The 22733-nt window shown below is 36.2% G+C and overlaps 1 protein-coding gene across 1 annotated transcript in view; it reads right to left on the bottom strand.

Annotated features, from left to right (window-relative positions):
- Window positions 1–11538: 11538 nt before the first annotated feature.
- The window catches only part of LOC136839459 (post-GPI attachment to proteins factor 2-like), a 331890-nt gene continuing 320695 nt past the window's right edge, over window positions 11539–22733 (bottom strand). Inside the window, exons 3-4 of the mRNA XM_067105518.1 lie at window positions 14783–14995; window positions 11539–12396 (exon numbers count right to left, since the gene is read on the bottom strand). Coding sequence (XP_066961619.1) covers window positions 11642–12396; window positions 14783–14995 — 968 coding nt within the window. The 3' untranslated portion in view covers window positions 11539–11641. The remainder of the gene's footprint in view (window positions 12397–14782; window positions 14996–22733) is intronic.

The following is a 22733-nucleotide window of genomic DNA, read 5'->3' as shown; positions in this document are numbered from 1 at the left end:
CTTTTATCAGTTGCCCTGGATACCAATCAAGGTACGTTAAACGGTCGATATACATTTTGCCCACATAAGAATATTACTCTCTAGTTATTGTGGTTTGGAGATATATTTGGGCTTGTCCTAAAGACAGAACAAGAAATCCATATAGAGACATTGCACAACCATCATACTATGTTAGGACTGAAATAACAAGTAATTTTCTATATTTCCAGTTTATTGAAAGAACATAGGCTTCCCCATTTGTCAATGAACAAAAGTGATCCAACCTTCTACTAGGTCACAGCCGTGGGTCGAGGGGGGGGTCAAAGTGAGGTCAAAAGCGAGGCAAACCAGGTCACACAATGTTCCATCTGACAATAGCGAGTTGTAAATGAATAATTCCTTTGAAATGACCACGAGTCTGTGGGAAGGAAGGGAAGGGCGAATGATAAATAGTTTAATCGAAAAGAAGAGGTTAAACATTATTTGGTGAAATAGGTCAGGTCAAATAATGGTAAAAATGGGTCAAACCAGTTGGTGATAACAGGCCAAGATTAGTCATCGTAATCCATTTTGCCTCGCTTTTTTAACAAAGTGGAAACTGATATACCAGCTACAACATTCCACCATTCTTAACCTTTCCATATCATAGCATCTGGACATTTGGAAATGAAAACAACAACAATTTTCTTCAGAATTTCGCTTTTAATGGTACAATGTTGTTGATTGCCCATTCAATGACTTCTCAAAATACTGTGTTTGTAGATTCACTTGTTGACCCAAAACAACGAAGGGGGAATCGTTCAGATTTTCCTCCTTTTGGATGCAATTAATGACATTTTCATCACAAATGGGTAGAAAATCTTCATTGATTCGAGAGCAGGAAAATAAAATCAGAGTATTGCTATAGATGAGCCGTATCATCCCAATCATGGGGAGTATTAGGAATATCAACAAAGGTAAATATCCAGTATCTCACAGACACAATCCAACCCAAACAATAATGAGTATTTAAACAGTTTTTAAAAATTAGGAATCATCTCAGCTCAAAAAAACGAAAACAAAAACAAAAGAAGTTCGTCTCATGAAAAATACTTATGGAACTAACATTAATTTTCCCTAAACAAGTAAAGAAATCCATTGAAGACTGAGACATAGTTCCGTGAATAACAGAAAGATTATTTGGAATCAGGGAGAGAGAGAGAGAGAGAGAGAGAGAGAGAGAGAGAGAGAGAGAGAGAGAGAGAGAGAGAGAGAGAGGATCAATCAATGGAATGACGTGTTCAGTGTGATCATTTCTGCATTTGCTCGATTAGACTAGAATGAAGGGTAAAATAAGGTTATTAATTAATATGAAGAGGAGGATAAAGACTATTTTTCCATCAAATGACTTACGCTTTTTTATCAGTAATTCTGAACTATCATGTAACCATCATAGTCCTTTCAAAAGGAGCAATTATGTATCAACAGCATTTCCTGTACATATTTACAATGAGAAAGAATTCGGTGCCTCAGAGTGAAGTCTATTACTTATTTATCCCCACAACACAAACTTCTTATGATGCAACACCAGCAAGTCTAAATTTCAAACAGGTAAAGGGATAAGAGAAATAGGATAGCGTATATATATATATGGAGTCATGAATATATACACACATTAAAATAAAAACAGCACGCAATTTTATCAATTTGGGGACTTCATATTGCTGTGGATCAAATTTTCCCTATTGGCTGATTATATATATATATATATATATATATATATATATATATATATATATATATATATATATATATATATATATATATATATATATATATAATATATATATTATATATATGCCAGAAGCCCAAATATGCATCAAATGCAGGTGAGTATCGAACATACCCGAAAGTCCAATAGTTTAAAATCTGAGGCAATATGAGAAGACTAAGTTAGACAGACGTTAAGTTTTCTTAATTCTCTAACCTGCCGAATAAAATCCCACATAATATAAGATATATAAAGATTCTCTTATTAAATTGACTGAAGAAAATACAGACATACACCGTTTACACAGTGACATAATATACCGTTTTAAGTCAATAAGGCGCCGAATTACAAATTTGATGTTATTTATCAGAAAATGAAAGTACTCATCGACCAACAGCAAAAAAAAAAAAAAAAAAAAAAAAAAAAAAAAAAAAACGATACTTCTCAGCAGAATAAACTTGGAAAGTCAATATAATCTCATCATTTCTTGTGTCCACCAAATGTAATTTGCTGACAATAAAAGCAACATGATCTTAACCTTACAAAAAACTGACAGACATTTTCCTGACCTTACGGGTAATATCCCTCTCTGATCAATCGAAAATTCAGCACCTCTCAATTTTGCAAAGCCCGTCAGTTTTTTACCTCATGGCATTGCCTCTTCTGTGTAGTTTTTTTTGCGGGATGAAAAGGAAAAAGATAAAGATACACATACTGGAACACACTTTAAATGTTGCCAGAAGTCACCAACAAAGAAAGAAGTCACTCCTCAAATGCACCGTTTCAAAAGGAAACAATATTCTTTCTATCTTTATTCAGTGTAACTTTATATTATCATATATAGACATTCATACCTAGTTGCAATGAACGGGTGAGTAATGGAAAAAAGTGGAAAATCCTGAAAAATGCCTTTTTTATGATATTTAAAAAAATAATGTACATGTGCAACTAATGACAGTGTATGCTCTTAGACAAAAGTAGGCGACTTTGAGAGGAGACGATCAAATCGTTGCGATGATTTTCAGCTGACGTAAATTGCACAAAGACCAAGTGAACATACAAAAAAATTAATAAAACCTAAGTGGTTCCAAATCCCAAGTTCTTGGAAAGTTATTATATTACTGTTAAAAGATCCTTTCTAGAGGAATTCCTTTTTTCTATGGATCCGAAAGAATTTTTTGCTTCAGTGAAGCCCCAAAGCCTAAAAGTATGTATTCAGTTAAAGACAGTTGTTGTGCTTCTTTCCTTTTCTTCAGCATACGTACATGCATACATGCACGCAAACACCTGCGAGAGGTCTTTTGCCAATGTAAGAGGTAAAAAGTGATAGAAACGAATGCATAATTTACCTGGAAAGAATTTCGGAAAGATGATGCAAGAGATGTTATAACCAAGGACCGGAGGAAAGTAATGTTGAAAAGGGCGTCAGGTGTAAGATTACTTGCTGTTTCGAAACAGCTGAGGAGGAAGTTAGATAGGGAACAGAGGAGTCCGTATGCAGCACGCACACACCTTTAAACAAGGGACAAGATGTGGACGAGAGAAAACAGCCAAGAAAAGCAGGAGGTCTCCTAAATTTATGAAGCAAAAAAATGAGTCAATGGAGACATTCTGATGTTAAAGACACATCGAAGAGAAGAAGAAGATTACGCTAAAATTAACTTTTGCAGATGATTTGCACTCAACGGTATCGAAGTGAGACGTTTCAAAAATAATGCGATAAAAATGAGTGTAAGGTGAGGTGGTTGAGTACGGAGAGTGAAATGGAGAGGGATAGTCATTAAAATACTGTTAAACACCAAAGCTTTAAGAGATAATAAGAGATGGACACTAAGAACATCCTGGACAGGGAAGTCTAAATGTAAACGAAGAGTTTTGTTTATGTCCGATGTTTTAAATTAGGACTATTTTCCTATTTTATTCTTTATGATTTTTATGTGCCAAATTCATAGGCAGAGGCGTACAATAATATCTTTTTTTGAGGCTTTATTTTTTCGAAGAAAAATTTTTAGACAAAAGTCCTGGAGTGATACGCAGAGACACAAGCATGTGCTTGTTTGTATCTATATTTTCACGTTTATGTACAAATATGTATACACACTTTTATTTATAAAAACAATGATGAAACTGCTAATCACTCTGATCTAACCATGCTATAGACCACTTTCTGAAAAAAATTCTAAGTGTTAATACATACAAACAAATAAATAAATAAATAACTAAAATATATAATAGGTAACCATATATATATGAATATATATATATATATGTATGCATGTATGTATATATAATTACAGAGTCAGCTTTCTCGTCGCATATTCTGAAGGAACAGTGATCACTCTCCTCTCAAGACCTACAATCAAATAACGGTGAAGATATCACATACAATGGACAGAAACAGTATTTAAAAACGAGAGAGTTATAACAGAGGCCTTACCAGTCTAGCGTAAAAGTGGAAAAAGGAACACGATAATCACGAAATAAAGGAAGCTATTCACCATTCGATGAAAATAACGAAAAAAGAAAACTTATACATCTGTGTGACCACACCACAAAGTCTCGCCACTAAGACTACAGCGTACATTTTGACCGAACTGGGCTATAATAATAATAATAATTAGTTTATCGGAGCCACATTATCACTGAATGACTAGTAATTAAAAGCAAGTCTTTTTGACTAGAGAGGTATAATGTAATAATATGCCGACACACTTTCGAGCACATACTAACATACCCTTCCGCGTACATCAAAAGAGCCATTACAGAATCAGAACGCAAACAGAGGTGTCAGTAGGTGTTAATAAAGAGGTGGCTTGCTTCGTCGGTTGAGAATAATTGGATTTTCAGACTTTTTCCTCACATCTCTCGTCTCATAGAATATCAGAATCTGAAGCGCTCCTCTGACAACAGTTCCAACCTTCAGCTTTTCAAGACGTAGCTTAGGAGTTTATATGTATATGTATGTGTGTGTATATATAAATATATTATATATACATATCTATAATTATATATATATATATTTTATATACGCATATATAATTTATATATATATATATATATATATATATATATATATATATATATATATATACATATTTTATATATATATATATATATATATATAATTTTATATATACATATAATTTATATATATATATATATATATATATATATATATATATATATATATATATATATATATATATATATATATATATATAAATATATATATGTGTGGATGTGTGTAATGGCTGTTGTAGCTCAGTGGTAGAGCACGAACCTCACAATGGGAAAGGAAGTGGTTCATTACCCAGTCCATCATTACCAGTCGACCTGGTTGTGAATAGGTATTAGCTCACACACAATATATATATATATATATATATATATATATATATATATATATATATATATATATATATATATATATATGTATTTTATATATACGTATATATATAATTTTATATATACATATAATTTATATATATATATATATATATATATATATATATATATATATATATATATATATATATATATATATATAAAATGTGGGTGTGTAATGGCTGTTGTAGCTCAGTGGTAGAGCACGAACCTCACAATGGGAAAGGAAGTGGTTCGTACCCAGTCCATCATTACCAGTCGACCCGGTTGTGAATAGGTATTAGCTCCACACTTATGGCGCCACCCACACCAAAAATGAAAATAGCTGAATTTGAAAAAGTTACCAGGCTCTGAGGTCTACAGAACATTGATTCTACGATATCAAGAGGATCTGCACTTTTTTGCTCACTTTTTAGGCAACAAAAGATATTCGTGGCCTGTGTAGGCCTTTCACTTCGGGAAAGTGTAATTACTATTAATTAAAAATTTTATACACAGCAAAGGGCTTAGCAGTTATGAGCAGCCGCTAGTGGGTGTTCAGTTATTGATCTTTGAGTTTATTTAAAACGGTGAACTAATCAGTGCCAAGTAGGCTTAACCATTAGGCTTGTTTTTTTATTAACGAAGAAATTAATTAATTAACGTTAAGCCTACATTGTTGCCAGTCTACGAGAATTTTCTACATCCAACAATGTACTAATTAAGGTTCTTCATGTTTATTTGACTCATGTTCTTCGCAGACCTGTTGCCTATCCTGAATTAGATAGTGCATGTACTTATCTCAGAAGCCAAAACGTTAATTTTTATTTGGTAGATTCTCATCTCACAAACCAAAACATAATTCCTATTCTTCAGATTTTCCTTTGACTTGAATTTTGACATTTCTTATGAGCACGAATTCAAAAACCCTTAAATAGGCCACACGTTGTCCTGTTTTGCTATTTGCTGGTGTATCCTTCGCCGATCATCTTTTATTCTGGCTAACATAACTCCTGATATCAATAAGAAATATATTGACATGATTACCTTTTGATCCCCAACACAGGCTTATGAAATTATAATCTAAGAGCAAAAAAGGAAATTCGCAAAGGTTCACAAGATAAGGATGGTAATGGGGTCTGGTGGTTAACATCAAAACTGAAAAGAAAAAGTGCCTTAAAAATATTGTGTAAAAATTGCATACATTGTTTTTTTAGAGGGAAAAGATTGTGAGAAATATATCACGCCTCTATAGACCCATGAAATACGGATAAAAAATCTGCTATTGAACTGTTACAGAAAATGCTCAGCAGTTGAAAGTTTGACAAATATTCATTCCAAGGGCATTTAGATATGAACGAGAAGTTGTCTGATGCCATCAGCATTGGTGAATGACCCGAGTTTCTTTCCTTGTACTGGCTGTAAAACCTCTGGTAGTCAAGTTCACTGTTTTAGTAATACTGACAAGAAGGAGCCAATGTTTCTTCAGCGTCCAAGGCATTGTAGAACAACAGACACTAAAGCACTGTTCACTGGTTGAGGTTTATCACTGGCTGAGTATTTTCTTGCCAACATATACGGGACAATGTCAAGATATCTGTGTTGGATATTTATGTCCCGCAAGTAGCTTTCCATTATCCATCAAATTCAGCGTTTTTTTTTTTCTGCACTGTTCCAAGTTTGACAAGTCTTACAACACTGCAAAACACTCCACCAATCTCCTGGTCAGCACCAGCTGCAAGGACACCGAAAAGATACCAAACAAAACAAATGGGTACCCACCAATGGTGATGACAAACCAAAGAGCAAAATGCCACCTCGCAAAACCTGAGTTGGTTTGTCTCTCTGAAGGTGCGACCGACAAATTGCTTGTTATTGTACTTTTTTGCTTTTCTTTCTAGGTGAGAGGGCCAGCAATGGAAATGTAATGAAAGGGGACTGAATGAAATAAAAATCACATTAAGATAAATCACACATGAGATCAAACTTGGTGTGTTTCTCGTTCATAGAAGAACTGTATGAGGGTTTGAGATACACATACATACATACATTCATACATACCCGCAATCACGCATCCTACTTACAAAAGTTAACGCAAGAGGTTGTGTTAACTCTGAATTCACTATGTCAAGATACTACAGTGATTCTAAATGATGCGATTTCATCTGAAGATGAAAAAATGGGGGAGAGGAGAGTTTTAGGAAACGAAATAAAAAAAAGGATCAAAATTAAGGAGAGAGAAAGGGAGAGAGAAAGGCAATCCTCTCTTTCTCTCTCTGTTTGTGGTGGACTGCATACATCCCACCACTTCAGATGAATATGAACTATCAGTTATTAACGTTTAGAGCGAAATAATCTAAATATGTTTATAAAAATGGGCACTGTGCTGAACCACCTTCAGACCAAAAGTTCATTTTTTCCTTTCGCTAATAGGAAGAAGTCATCTGTGTTTTTGTCGCTTCAATTGTACTCAAGTTAAGGCTACGCCATAGAGAAACGCCTCCGTCAAGCAGCTTCATTCCAGAGTGAATCAATCGCTAAGTTTTCATAGTAGTATATTTATCTTTGCCTGAAACAACTGAAAATGGCAAGAGGCTAAAGTCGCTAAATCACAGAAAATGGCGATGAAAAGACTATTCGCTTTGTGGAATTCTTTGTTGGTTTCAACCAAATCCGTTAGAGGTTTTTTTTTATGAACTCTAAATCTTTATTGATCAAGAAGGCGCCGTTTAATCACAATTGAGTATGCTTATAATAAGCTATACAAAAAGGAGTATTACAGGGAAACGAGAACAAGAGATGACGTGGAACGCGAGTAAATCAAACTCTTTTATAATGATACCTGATACCTGAAAGAAAAATATCCATAGGTCTTGTACAATACACCCTTGCAAGATAAGATTACCAATGTAACTATGACTTATTTATCATAAATAGTACAACTGGCTGGCAGCCGTAATATTCACTATCTATCAGCTTGTTTCAACTACTGTGCTTTTATTAGCATACGAGATATTATCGCTTAATCAGATAACAAATTGCTAGCAAAACGCACTTAAACCAGTGACGCGTGCCTCTACCTTCTGCCTTTGAGTGTTCAAGAGTTAGCGAATTCTAAGTAGCAACAGATTTCATCGGGTGAGTTCAAATAGCTCTAATGATGATACCTCTGGGCAAATAAATGCTTTTTCATTCACGTGGTTAGACTAGAACTCACGAATGAGAAGCAGAGAACAGCCATCACTCTTTTGAATTAGGTTGACCGGGCTGTTTACGACTAATGTCTGGTGAATCTCCTTGAGTGCAGTGCTGTTCTGCCGCTCTGAGGAGCAATAGCCAGTGCCAGCACAGGACCAGCCATGGACCCAGCTTACTCTGCCAACAACACGTTCTGGCAGAAATCCTGATTCCACCGATGCTACAAGATTCCATGAGTTCCGAACTGACAACGGGTACCCTAGCGTCACTGAAATAGTTGCGCTTTGAACCTGTAGTGTGTTGCTACCATGCGCTAATTAAGACTGCATAATGTATAGTGCTTCTCTTTAAATATCAAATAGAATATACAATCTCTCTTCAAGTTACGGCTAAAGAGTCTCTCACCTACTGAAAAAGACGCTACTTAAGAATAGGTTCATCAGTAAAGGTTACTTCTTTAGTAAAATAAGACTAAAAAAATAACATTTCGAGATTCTGGCTTTCACTGTCTGTCAGATGGTTCAGCAACCGATCCCTCAGCTAGACGGAAAACCTTGTGATGACCAGGCTCTTCTGGTGGGCAGTAACACGAAAACATTACAGAAAAGGAGATGGTATATCCTCGGGGGTGTCGTTAGGGATAAAATGTATCATTGATATATACATGTATATATATTTATATATATATAGGCTCTTTCTCTACCACCAGATGGCACTGCATCAGTCTGGCACAAAAAATTAATAAGGCATCAGATTCACGGGATACACAACAGCAGAAAATAGTCCTTGGTAAATGGGCTGAGGAGTAAGTGCTAATTAATAAATCGTTCCTAGTTGCTCCTTTTTCCCCCTTCTGCAAGTAGAGACTAAGCCTCCGTCAAGTAACCCGTGATAGCATTTAAATGTTAAAAGGGAGTCCTTATAAAATCATATTCATATTAATGCTAGAAGTGTTCTAAAATGATCAGTATTATTAGCGAGAATACTTATCCTCACCCAAGCGAGAGTCCACGCACCAAGAAAACTACGACAGCTTCGTCTACGAGTTATTGCTTGATTTAGCCAGATTGAGTGTACAGTTATTCTCTTCCGTTTTAGGCTATTTGCTTCTCATAATCAGTTCATGATTCAAGTGATATGATGTTATTACTGAATGGTCCACCTAATAGGGTCATAAGTTAAAAATTTTTTTTTTTTTTTTTTGCATTACCATTACGAGGTAAGTAAAAGAAAACGATGACAAAGAACTCTACTTCAGTGCCTTTCGTGCTTTTGTTTTGCAAGTTTTTTTTTTTTTAACTGTGAATATGATGACTTAATTTTTAAGTATCTCTGTCCTTTTGTTGAGAGTGGAGACAATTTAAGCACGCTTAATTCTAATCGGTACTTAAACGTCCCTTTCATTTTCAACCTCTCCAGTCTACAAGTGTTTGCTTCAGCTAAGCATCCTCTTAAACAGTAAGCCTAAACTGTTAACTAAACCGTATTACCTAAAATGCAGCCGAAATTTCCTAATGATGCTGGCAATCGCACAGCCGAGGTACTGAGTAGGTCTTCCGTTTCAATCTTTGTTTATTATTTAAAATTTATAATTTTTCTAGCTCTAGTTGCAGCAGAATCGTCTAAAATAGTCGTCTGACATTACTATTAAGGCAATATTGAAAATTTCTTGAAAGTAGAAAGGCTCCCTACTTATCGGAGGAGCTGCAGTAACGCCCAGCGTCAGTGAGTGTCCTCTGTTAAGGTTTTCAGTGATCCCAGTCACTTGTCAATTTTTATGAGCTTCAGAAATTTCTCTTCTTTTCAGTAAGCAATCTTTTGGGCTGTTACCTGCAAACAGGAATGGATGAAGTATGAAGGGTACTTTTGCAGTGACGTAAAGCTTCTTTATTTTATTATTTCCTCCTTATCACGTGTAGAATATACTTGTATACCTACTTGAATGCTACGAAAGTCGTCTTTGTCCATTATATACCTTTTACAGTAAAAACTATAATAAAGAAGAAAATGTAAGTGTTCGTTTTTTAAACGACTCAATTAATTTTCAAAAGTGAGTCCTATGTATTAATGATGTGTTCACCGGTGTGATTAATGTCAGAAGTAACCAAGTAAAAGAGAGGAAACTATTTTAAGGAGACGTTTCTTGATTTCCAGAGCTAGTCAGGGACTACGCATTAGGTAACTTTTGTTCCAAATATCTTTTCTGTACTTAAAAATAAAAAAAAACCGTTAACCTTAATAAGATGACAGTGAAGTCAGTTCTGGTTTTGGAAAGAAACGGTTCTAAGGAGGTCTTGTCCAGTACCAAATAGGTCTAAGGTACAGGACACTTCTAATTGTATAAAAGGCGAAGAACAAAAGTATCTCACCACTTAGGAATAAATGACATTTATCAAAAGTGTGAGCTTATCATGAAACTGTAAGGTTTATCGAAGCTGACTATACTGTGCTGGTTATAATTCAGTGTGGTTCTCTCACATCAACTGATTAACCTTTCATCGTAATCAATAATTAGATAGACCTACGCGTAAATGGATAATCAGATTGTTTTTAAAGAAGATTCTTTCTATCTTATGAAAAGATCAATATTTAACTTGAGAGTTTTGCAGTACCTATTTATAAAAGAGAATTCATGCTGGATTTGGCCAGACTTCCTGAAGCTTAGGTCCGGCTTCAGTCAGTCTCGGGTAATTCGAGATTGATAAGATATTGTGCTGAATTTCAGTTTAAATCTCAATAAAACGAGGGAACGAATTGCTTCTGAACTGTCTACAGTGAGGTGTGCTTCATCGTGCTTTATTAAAAGTAAAATGTTGTGTTCATGAAATTCATGAAATGGCCGTCAGTTTCTTTTCACAGGTCCCAGATCTCTCGAACTGATCGCCTACTATTTATTGTACAACTTAGCTCTTATTTGGTTTAGTTTCATTGTTTGTCTTCCTCAGTTCCAGCAAAAACAAAGCCTTCCAAAGTGCTTATGATTCTAACAATTTTTTTGCGGGTGAGTCATCACACCTCTGCATTGTGTAGGACTATGACATACCTAAGTATTCGTTAAATTGCCATTATGTACAGCATAACTGATCTGTGCCTTTCTTAAAGCAGTCAACACATACAATCTATAACGCTGGCAACACTTACTTATTCATAACTTCACAACGAGTATTTATCAAAAAAAAAAAAAAACACCGAAGTGTTTTTTTACCTTTTCACTTGTTTTTTTATATATATATTTATATATCCTATAATTTTATGGAGTATTGCCACATCATGGACGTAGACGTTAATGTTACGACTCAAAGCAGGTGTTCACAAATCAGGTGTTGGGCGGAGTAAAAAGTACAATATTTTTCATTCGCTGTGAGCATGTCTGACAGGCTGGTTGTCGCTGCTAAGAGACTGAGACTGCTGTTGCTGTTGCTGCTGCTGCTGTTGCGAGATGCTGTCCGGAACCATTCTTCTGTGGACCAGTCCTGCCGAATCTGGTTCCGCTGGACCATTTAGACAGGGTTGGGACGCGAGCGGCTCGGCGCCTTCATGTATAGTGTTTAGTACCTGATGTACTATTGCTGGTGCACTGTCCGGTTCTGTCGCTCCTCCTCCTCCTCCCCCTCCTCCTCCACCGCCACCTGCTTCTGGAACGCCGCTAGACCCACAACCTGCAGGAATGATTCCTGCACCAGCACCAGTGGCCGTGGGGACCACACCCAGACTCGCCTCGTTCTTATCTATCCCAATTACTTTTCCTCCAGCTATTACTTGATGCGTGACCGCAGAACCCGAAGGCTGAACCGAAGGGTGTGGTCCTGCCGCATTACCGACGAGCATCTGCTCGTCCAACCGGCCATTCCTGGCTAGGGGGCTTTCATTTCCGCCCTCGCAAGCGGCTATGGACTCAAAGGTGGTCGTCGTGGGCGTGGAAAAGGAATGTTGGCGTGATGATGAGGAAGTCGACAGGGAGTTTGAGGATGCCGATGGGGTGGTGGCATTGGTAAATATATGGCCGACGATGAGGTGCTCATCCGAGAAGTCGAGGGCGACGCTCACGTGGTACAGCATGTTGCACGTGGCAATCACGTACTCGCACAGGGAGAACCAGCTGAAAGCTGAAGGGGAAAAACAACACATTAGTAAATTCATCTGTAAATGATGCATTTTCTTATAGCTTACAGGTAGCTTTATAAGTAGTCTTATGTACGATCTATTGTTTATCTTCCCGTAACTAAATGTTTTATTGCTATTCATTTATTTAACGATTAAAGTGCAAAAGTTCACAAGCATTGACGTATGATAAACGGATAGGTAGGTAGTCTTTCATCTGGCCATATTCAATTTTTATGAGCTGCAGAGAAACTTTTATTGACGTTATAAAGAAAACTAGAATAGATCAATCATAAAGAATAGATGAAGTTCTCTTTCGTCTAGTCTCCAGTGATGTCAGAAGCCAGAAAATCTGGATTTTCTAAAAATCTTTTATCCTTATCTGTCAGCGTGCTTTTGGAGAAGCCATAACGTGATATGAAATTCAGTAAAGAAAAATTCAGTGAAAAAAAAGAGACAAGAGTCTCCCACCTTTCCTAAAGACACTCAAAGATATGAGCAACAATAAGTCTATTCAAATGCATAGTTTGTTGAACATAGTTGGTATCAATTAACATGACCGAAAGATCATAATATCATACTTCAGTTACTGTGATCCTACATATGAGTACAGCTACTGTTTTCAGCAGTCAAATAACACATATCTGTATTCATTAGTAAATTTCTAACCAATTTATCACTTATTTGCGTGAAAACAGTTAAACAGTGAGTAATCAACTTCAAAATGTTACAATGCTCTGGGTTGCAAAAATGGTTTTTAAAGTAAAATCACAAAGTTTCCTCTTGTTAAATCCTTTCGAATGTTGGCAGGGAGCATCTAAATGCCTCGCATTACTTTGAAAATTGGAGGGGTGGCCTAAACAATGATATATACTTTGTAAAATATCAAGTTTACAATCGTTATTACAATAAGATAAGTTTGTAGAAACGTCTGCGTCTTCCAAAAATATAGAAATAGAATATTAAGGACTCTTTCTTTCAGTATAGAACATTTTTATAAGCTACTAGATTTTCTACACCTAAAGTTTAACAAACTTAATGGATTTTTATCTTAAACATATAACTCTACCTAGTCTACGAAACTTTAATGAAATTTTATATACAAAGTTTTCGTGAAAAAGTAAAGTATTCCAATGGACTTAATATGGTATAAACCGTTGTTACGGCGTATCCAACTCATTAAAGGTTTCAACTCTCAGTAAAAATGCCAATTTTTCTCTCAGTTACTTGCAAAAAAAGATTAGCTGTAAAGAAGAATGGGATTAGTTTGGACTCAAGTAATCTCATTTTTCACCTATGAATAGATATAGCATAAAATCAAACCCTTTTTACCTTCTCGCTCAGTCAGGAATAAACTTAAATAGGAGAAAAACCATGAAGTGAAATTTGTTTTTATTCTGTTCTTGTGATACGCAAATTTTTACGGACGAAGAAACTCCTGTTTTCATCTAAAAAGTTAAGTATACCTTAGTTTAACCAGACCACTGAGCTGATTAACAGCTTTCCTAGGGCTTATTTTACGTGGCTAATAACCAGTTGGTTACCTAGCAACGGGACCTACAGCTTATTGTGGAATCCAAACCACATTATAGCGAGAAATGAACTTCTATCACCAGAAATAAATTCCTCTAATTTTTCACTGGCCGGTCGGAGAATCGAACGCGGGGCCAACAGAGTGCTAGCTGAGAACGATACCAACCCGTCCAATGAGGAACTTGTTCTCATCTAAGTATCCTTCCCCGTATGGGGGGGAAGTGCCGTCAGTTCACCTTAGGCGGCGCACTGTAGGCATTACTTGAGGTTCTATGCAGCGTCCCTGCGGCCCCCAGTTGCAACCCCTTTCATTCCTTCTACTCTACCTCCGTTCATATTCTCTTTCTTCCATCTTACTTTCCACCCTCTCCTAACAGTTGTCTCAACATTATTTTCAGCGCTGAATGACCTCATAGGTCCCAGCGCTTGGCCTCTGGCCCAAACTTTATATTCCATTTCCAATTCTAAGTGTCCTTGTGATATCGCAAAGATACTCACAAGTGGATAGCAGGAGCTATCGTTTACCAAGAGGAGTATTTTGGAAATTGTTCATCTGCAAAAATGTGTGTGTGTGTGTATGTATGTATATATATATATATATATATATATATATATATATATATATATATATATATATATATATGTGTGTGTGTGTGTGTGTGTGTGTGTGTGTGTGTGTGTGTGTGTGTGTTTGTGTGTGTGTGTATACATACACATTTTTTGCAGATTTTATAAATAAATAAACAGATACACAAATTTCACTTCACAGGTCTTATTCTCCTACTATCAACCAGAAGGTGAATGTTCATCGACTTTTCACCAACAAACTCCGGATCAAATCTCTCCTTCTTTTCTCACCCATGGGCTGGCAATAGACGCGATGACGCCAGAAAAAGAAGAGCAATCCTCCCGTCGAAGTCAGCTTAATTCCGAAGAGCCACTTCTTCTGCGAAAAAGATCGTAAGAGCCGAGGGGACAGAGTGTGCCTCACGGCCCGCACCACTCGGATCACGCACAGCATGTACACCAGAGACACCAGCATGAACAGCGTGAACAGCTTCTCGTGCACAGCTGTCGAGAGAGAGGTCGGGAGTTAGTAAGGAAGGCATGGGTCCAATTTTATAAGGCAAATACTCTTCATATGGGATTGTGTACAACGAGTACATATACTGAAGCTGAAATGGAATGCAATGATTCAGTTTTACATATGAAATGTTCTTAAGTTGTAACTATACATTTAACATTCATATTTATTATTATTATTATTATTATTATTATTATTATTATTATTATTATTATTATTATTATATTATTATTATTATTATTATTCAGAAAAAATAAACCCATAATTATGTGGAACGAGCCTACAGGGGCCATTGACTTGAAATTCAAGCTTCCAAAGAATATGGTGGTTATTTGAAAGAAGTTACAGAAGATATAAGGAAATACAGAAAGAAGAGATCAATTATTAGGAAAAAAAGACAAATTAATAACATAACAGAAAAGTCGATAAAAATATAAGTACATTATTAAAATACAGGGTGATTTGTTTTAGGGTAGCAATGTATTGCGCTCGTGAAAAAATGATTTACCATGTCTTTTATAAACACGGTTGTATATAAAAAAAAGTTGGACAGATTTGCATCGATTCAGTTCTACTATGTTCGGCTTCCTAAATGAATTTATACCTAACGTGTCCATACACAATGAATTTATGGAGATGAAATCAAGGGACAGTTATGACCACACAGATTCAATTTTACGTCGTAACTATTCTAAACTGAAATTATAAACATGTATGTAATTGCACGAATGTCCATAATAACTCAAGTTTGCATCGCAAATACTTTACATGAAACTGTATACCTCTGCACACAAGTGTGTGAAAGCACACACTCAGTTTTGCATTGTAAATATTGGTGAAAAATTCACAATGATATAAGTGAAAATATATATCTAAGGATATTTATTTTTAACTGAAACTATGCAACATACGTGCAAATGTGTCAATGCGAATATTCGAAGTTACATCGTAAATATGCTTTAGTGTAGCCCTATACTACACATGCTCGAGTTTGTGTCTATCTGAGTAAGTTTATGTGCATAAATAAAATTGATGCACCACCACGTTTACTACTCTTTCTGTCTAAAGATTCTACTTCTCTTCTGCTGAAATGAAAAGTATTGAGACAAATAACAGTGCTAGACAGTCACGTCCATTTTTCACTGACATTGTTACAATAATTCTTTTATTAACTTTTTTTTCAAACCACTGAATTAAATCCAGAAAAAAGTTTACAGCTAAATCTTATCTTATAGCAAATATTTATAAAATCCAGACACTAAAATTCAAACGATAACACTTATAATATTTAATGACTTCTCAGGCATTGATTTTTGAAGGCACACAAATTACTGCCAGCAGGCAAAACTCGAAAAGTTTCTGTAAGTCACGCACACTCACACCGCGCGTGTCATGTTTTACCTTTTTTTTCGATATAAATATATAATATTTCATCCAAGATCTCCATATTACCTTTCTCCGGAATGCAAAGTAACGGAAATTCAGGCAACGCCAACAGACGAAATAAAAACAAACCGCTTAACGGGTTATCAGGAAGTTTAAACACAGTGACAAATAGTTCCCCATCACTGAAAATGAGGCTAATCTCACGAAGAAGCGGATTGTAAAATCTACCAGGCTTCCCCCTAAAATCTGGCCTCAGAGGAAATGCAGCAGCAGTCATTTTAACAGATAAAAGTCTCTCCCCATTACCGGTTCGCTTCCGTAGCCCTATCAGCTTGTCAAAGGACGAGCATCTGTAACAGATGACAGTATTTAAATTCCACGTTGCCCGAGCATTTAAATTCCACGTTGCCTGATGCCATTAATGGTCAAGGTAAACAACCGAAAATTCGTGTAGAACGTCGCCTGAAATTTTACTCCTGATTGCCTACCATTTTTCCCCAGAAGCAAACGATTCAAGATTCCATTTAATGTTGTGGGTAAAGGGAGAACTGCGCAAATATTGGCAAATCACAAATGGTTCAGAGCAGAAGTCAACAACGAGGATTAAAAACTATAAATAGCAAGAGAGAGAGAGAGAGAGAGAGAGAGAGAGAGAGAGAGAGAGAGAGAGAGAGAGAGAGAGAGAGTGCAGAAAGTCTTAAAAATATGAGAATTTATACGTTGTCCTAGAAACAACGATGATATCAGATATGTCAATAAAATTAGAAAAACCGAAATAAAAAAAAAAAGATTACCTTAAGTAAAACCTCACAGATTGCAGAAATAGATACAAAGCACGAATGACAAAATTCGAAAGAAGGATGAGAGAGAGAGAGAGAGAGAGAGAGAGAGAGAGAGAGAGAGAGAGAGAGAGAGAGAGAAAAATGCATCATATTGATTGCAATACCCAAATCCCTAAGAAGCGAGGCGTGGCAGGAAACCAACAAAGAATACCTGGTAGGTCAAGAAGCTTATCCACTTCGCCTTCTTCAGGAGTTTACGATTCATTATACTGATAGCAGGAGAGATTAGGGCAGCCCTCAAGAAGGGGAAAAGGATGATGGGAGGGGAGTAGAGGGTGGGGTTAGGGACTGTCACTTCTAGGCTCCTGTTGGGGTTAAGGGGAAGTAGGGTCTTATATAAGGACACTTATCATGGGGATGATCAAATGTCCCTGGAAGACTCCCCCCCCCCCCTCTCTCTCTCTACACCCTTCCACCTCTGTGTGCGCTCGTGTGTGGATGTCATGTGTAGAGAAACAGAGATCACTTTCCCTCTTCGGATGTCACGGCTAGGAATGTTTGCTGAAGGTTTTCTGCTCAAATGTCCTTTCTCAGATATAAAACCAGAGACAACAAAGGGAAAACTTACGAAAGAATAGTTTGCAAAAACGTATTTTCGTAATGACAATGAAAGTCTGCGGAAATAGAATGCGCGTACAGAGCGAAAAATGAAACCCTCACTAAAGAATTAATGATAGGGAGTCCCGATAGCTCTAAGCTACAAAATGCCTTAGCCTTTCTTTGATCTTGGAAGTCACCGTCTTGGAAAGACAGAGGGATGATCAGCGAGAAAAATTAAGATAAAAAAAGAACAACTCGTGAAGGTTTACTGAAATAGATGATACACGAGTAATCAGACCGTTTATATGCACTGAAAGAGCATTATGATGGTTGTCGTGCGTTACATACAAACAATATACTATTCCTCATCAGTTGTTGCAAATAAGCTCTGAAAATGCCTCGAGTGATTTGCACTTCCAGGTTTCCTCTTGGTAACACCACAATGCGGAATGAAAATGTAAATTGAATTGGCATTCATGATATTTCATTTCTTCAGGAAACGTAGCCGCTTCTGCGGTTAAACACCGAGCTGATAAATTTACTCAGAGAGTAATTATCATTTAATTGGTTTTGCGATTGCCCCTTAATGAACGTATTATTCAAAACGAGGAATAATTAATATCTGATGATGGGTTCCAGAAGCGCATCTCTGCTGATGACAATATGAAGCTGAGGCTGATCCTCCGAGAGGCCTCTGCTAAATGCCTTTGGAATGAATTGATAACAAGTATGAATACGCTTCACCAACCGACTGAATGAATTGCACATATACATATACTTGCACACCGATATATATATGTATTATATATATGTGTATATACATATACACACACATATATATATATACACATGTATATATATAAATATATTCATATATATATATATATATATATATATATATATATATATATATATATATATACACACATACACACACATATATACACACACATACACACACACACACACACACACACACACACACACACACGGGTTTTGCCATTATAAAATCTATGAGAAGGGTAAACACCGAAGAGGAAATAACATTCCCTTGTAGCACCCCACCATTTACTGCGAAATCACTTGACAAGACTCCACCAGCATTAATGATGCATTTACTTCGTTTATGGACAATTTCAGTTAGTTTTACATATTTCACGGGAACGTCACAGTTATGCAAGATCTTCCATAATCTTGGTTTGTGGACGCTGTCAAATGACTTCTCAAAATTAACAGGAGCCATCAGAAGGCTCTTAAATACGATACACTGCTGCTAAGTAGGTCTTAACACAAATATTTGATTTCAGTAACTTCTACCTTTTCTGAAACCAGTGTGTTCATCTTAAAGCATTTTGTCACTTTCTTTTCCCAGGCCACTGGGAATAAAAATTAGGAATATTTTCATTAAAACCAACACAAGTGCTATGCCTCTACAGCTAACGTATGAGTTAGATCATATTCTCTGGTACCTTCACTATGACTTCCAAATCTCCTTCATTAGGGTTCATTTCCCCATTCCATGTTCTGCTCAACCTACTCTGCCAGTTTATTTGCGAAAGTGAAATTGAAGCAATGCCACTTTTTCGTTCGAATATTATGACATTTATTCCGCTTCTTGCCTAAAGCTTCCACTTCCGCTTTACTACTATGCAATATGTAAAAACGAATAACAGTGCAAGACAGTCACGTGTATTCTTCGGTTATCTGTTATGTCAACTGTCCACTGTCATTATCGAAATTATTTGTAAACAAGGTACCATTTTGGCTTCTGCTAAAATTAGCCAGCGCAGTGATTCCTTCATATTCGTTGTTTCCCATCTCCTAAGTTTCTTTATTATTGGTTCCACCTCAGAAACAGTGAATTCGTTCAAAGGCACATTTAGGTATTCTCGAACTTGTAGTATATCAAATTATCCCTTCATCTCTTATTCATGAATTCACAAAGTGGATATTTCATGAATGATTCTGTATGCATTAGTCCCATTCCATGAATGCATGGTTCTGTCAACACCATCAGCCTGTTAGTCCAAACACTCTCTTATCTTATCATCGTTTCACTTCACTATCAATACCTGAGAACTTAGCTAATTCTACTTTGCGTTTTTCATCTCCTCCCTGAAATCGCCTCCGAGTACCTTTTGCTACTGTCTGTCCTTTAATGTATACCAAGCCTCGTCTGTTATCCAGAGTTCCGTCTTGTTACCCAATATCCCAGTACTATTTTTCCAGCGATTTGATATACTTTCTTGATGTCAGACCATTACTAACTGATTGTCTGCTCCCCCTCAGATATGGTTTCGAGAACTGCATATTTAATTTATTACTCATTTGCAAAAATTCCCACGATGTTCATCTTCCAAGATGCTTTATTGTATTAAACCTGGGGACTTTGTCAACTCATTTATGGGTCCTCTTAATTTTAACACGTAATTACTGTCGTTTTGCTCCTGTGCAGCTCCTAATATTCCTTAGTGCTTCGTCTCTACCGATTAATGGCTATGAGATCTATTTGGTTGATGACTACCATCTGGAGAACCCGTGTATTTATGGATATCTTTCATTGGAAAAGAGTGCCTCCAGTTACCAAATTACTTGCAGCACAAAACAAAAAACTGCACCCATGTTCGTTCACAGTCTCCTCCAGACCTACTTTGCCTATTACATTCTCCATACCTTCAATACTCCTATCAATTTCTGCATTCACATATCACCAGCAAAAATTCTCATATCTCTTTTTGGTAATTCATGTGTAACATCCTGCAGTTCCATTTATTAGTTATTTCTAATTGGTTCGCAGTTTCATTCTATACATACATACATACATATACTGTATATATATATATATATATATATATATATATATATATATATATATATATATGTGTGTGTGTGTGAGTGTGTATACCTATACGTGATCCATGCATGTACGGGCTGAGGGTAAGCGCCGTACCGTATGTATGTACTATTGTGGTTGCTAGAGCGCACACACACGTGTATGTACATATATACTACATATATATATATATATATATATATATATATATATATATATATATATATATATATATATATATATATATATATATATATATATATATATATATATATATATATATATATATACAACATGCATTTATCTGTAAGAAAAAACGTCTTAATAGAAGCAGAACTAGACGCACAGCAACTATTTCACGAAAGATCTCAAATATCAAATAAATGCCAAATTTCTGCAGGTCAGAATAGGAAGGGGAGCGAGGGAGAATAGCCCTCGAGAAAGTGTTAAAAGTCACTTACTGTACATCCGCCAACCCCAGTGGAAACGATAAAACCGATCGTCAACACGTTCCTGACAAAACAATCCCGTCTCAGTCGGGGACGATAATGCTAATTTGATGATATCAGCGAAAATATTTCATTGAGTTATCTCTTCTTATTCTCCCTGTGCAAGGGTTTCATGAGAGAGAGAGAGAGTGCGAGGGAGCGAGGGAGAGAGAGAGAGAGAGAGAGAGAGAGAGAGAGAGAGAGAGAGAGAGAGAGAGAGAGAGAGAGAGAGAGAGAGAGAGAGAGAGAGAGAAATTTATGAGTGAGTTTAAGTGTATTTACCTGTGATTAAAACTCATCAAGAATCTTTTAATCTCCACCTCAAAGTATTTGATAAAATGCACCCAAAAATAAGTAAATCACGATCATGAGTTTCTTGGGTCTACGTTCCAAGGTTTTACTTTTGTTGGTTGCGTGGGAGGCGATGCAATCGATGCCTTGCTGCTTTTTTAGCTTCTTTATGGAAATTATATCATAAAACCCCAATCCCCTGCTCTCTCTCTCTCTCTCTCTCTCTCTCTCTCTCTCTCTCTCTCTCTCTCTCTCTTATGGGTATATTTCCAATGATTAATCAGTGAGACTGATTTAAGTTTAATCTATGTCAAGGGAAGGTTGAAGGCTCAAATCTTTAATCTTGATTATACCAATATCCATTACAAAATGATGTAAGGAAGGTATTGGATTTCATGAAGAAAGGAGTATAACACTTTCAAGATCCTGCATATATAAGGGTACATAACACAGATCTCAAACGCTTATGGAGACGTACGTTTGTTGGTTTTCTGGTTGGATTTTCAAAAGAATAAACGGGTATGCTAAGTTAAACGAGTTATCTACGTTCGATGAGCATAGAATATAGGAAATTAAGGTCAAGGTCTGGTCTAATATAGATATCCAACTGTATATAAATGAACACACAAATAAAACATACGTGTTTCAGCACGAAAGAAAAATTAATATGAAATAATAACTTTAAAGCATAACTGAAACTTGAATGCATCTAATTTCTCTCTTCTGAATTTCATGAGGGCGGCAAAATTTCTTGGCAATTAGACTTTTGCTGCTGAAATTATTAGTAAGATAAAAAAGAGACCACGGAGAGAGGGTAGCCACCATCCTCAACCAGGCTCTCAAAGAGAAAACGCCTAATATCCTCAAGAGCCTTCATCAATCAAACATCTCCCAGTTAATAGATGACTAGCCTAACAATACATAAAAAAGCGACATGTCTACCAAGAGTGATTGATTTGGAGGCAACAAATTTCATTAGCAGTAGAGAACAGCCACGGAGACCAGATTATCAATCAAGGAAGCTGGGAGAGTTCAGCAGAGACACCAATAACCGAGGAGTGAAAACAGGAAAACACTGCTTATGAAGGAACTTGATAGGTAAATAGGTAAGTTACACTGATTATCTTTGAATTTATTCTTACCAAGTAAACACAGACGATTAGCGTCTGTTACTGAGATTCTACCGAGTGCGAAGTGAGCTGAAATAAATAACAATTTAGAAAGGAAAATGCCACAAGACTAGACTAACGATGTTATGCATAAAAAGCTAATGATAATGGCTCATCGATTTTCGTCACCTTTGAATAAAGATAAAAGAAAACCCTAATTCAGCATACGCAGGCTA

Source organism: Macrobrachium rosenbergii, chromosome 6 (assembly GCF_040412425.1).
Source record: "Macrobrachium rosenbergii isolate ZJJX-2024 chromosome 6, ASM4041242v1, whole genome shotgun sequence".
Lineage (NCBI taxonomy): Eukaryota > Metazoa > Arthropoda > Malacostraca > Decapoda > Palaemonidae > Macrobrachium > Macrobrachium rosenbergii.
Note: the sequence above shows the minus strand (reverse complement) of the source record. Positions and strands in the feature narration are given on the sequence as shown.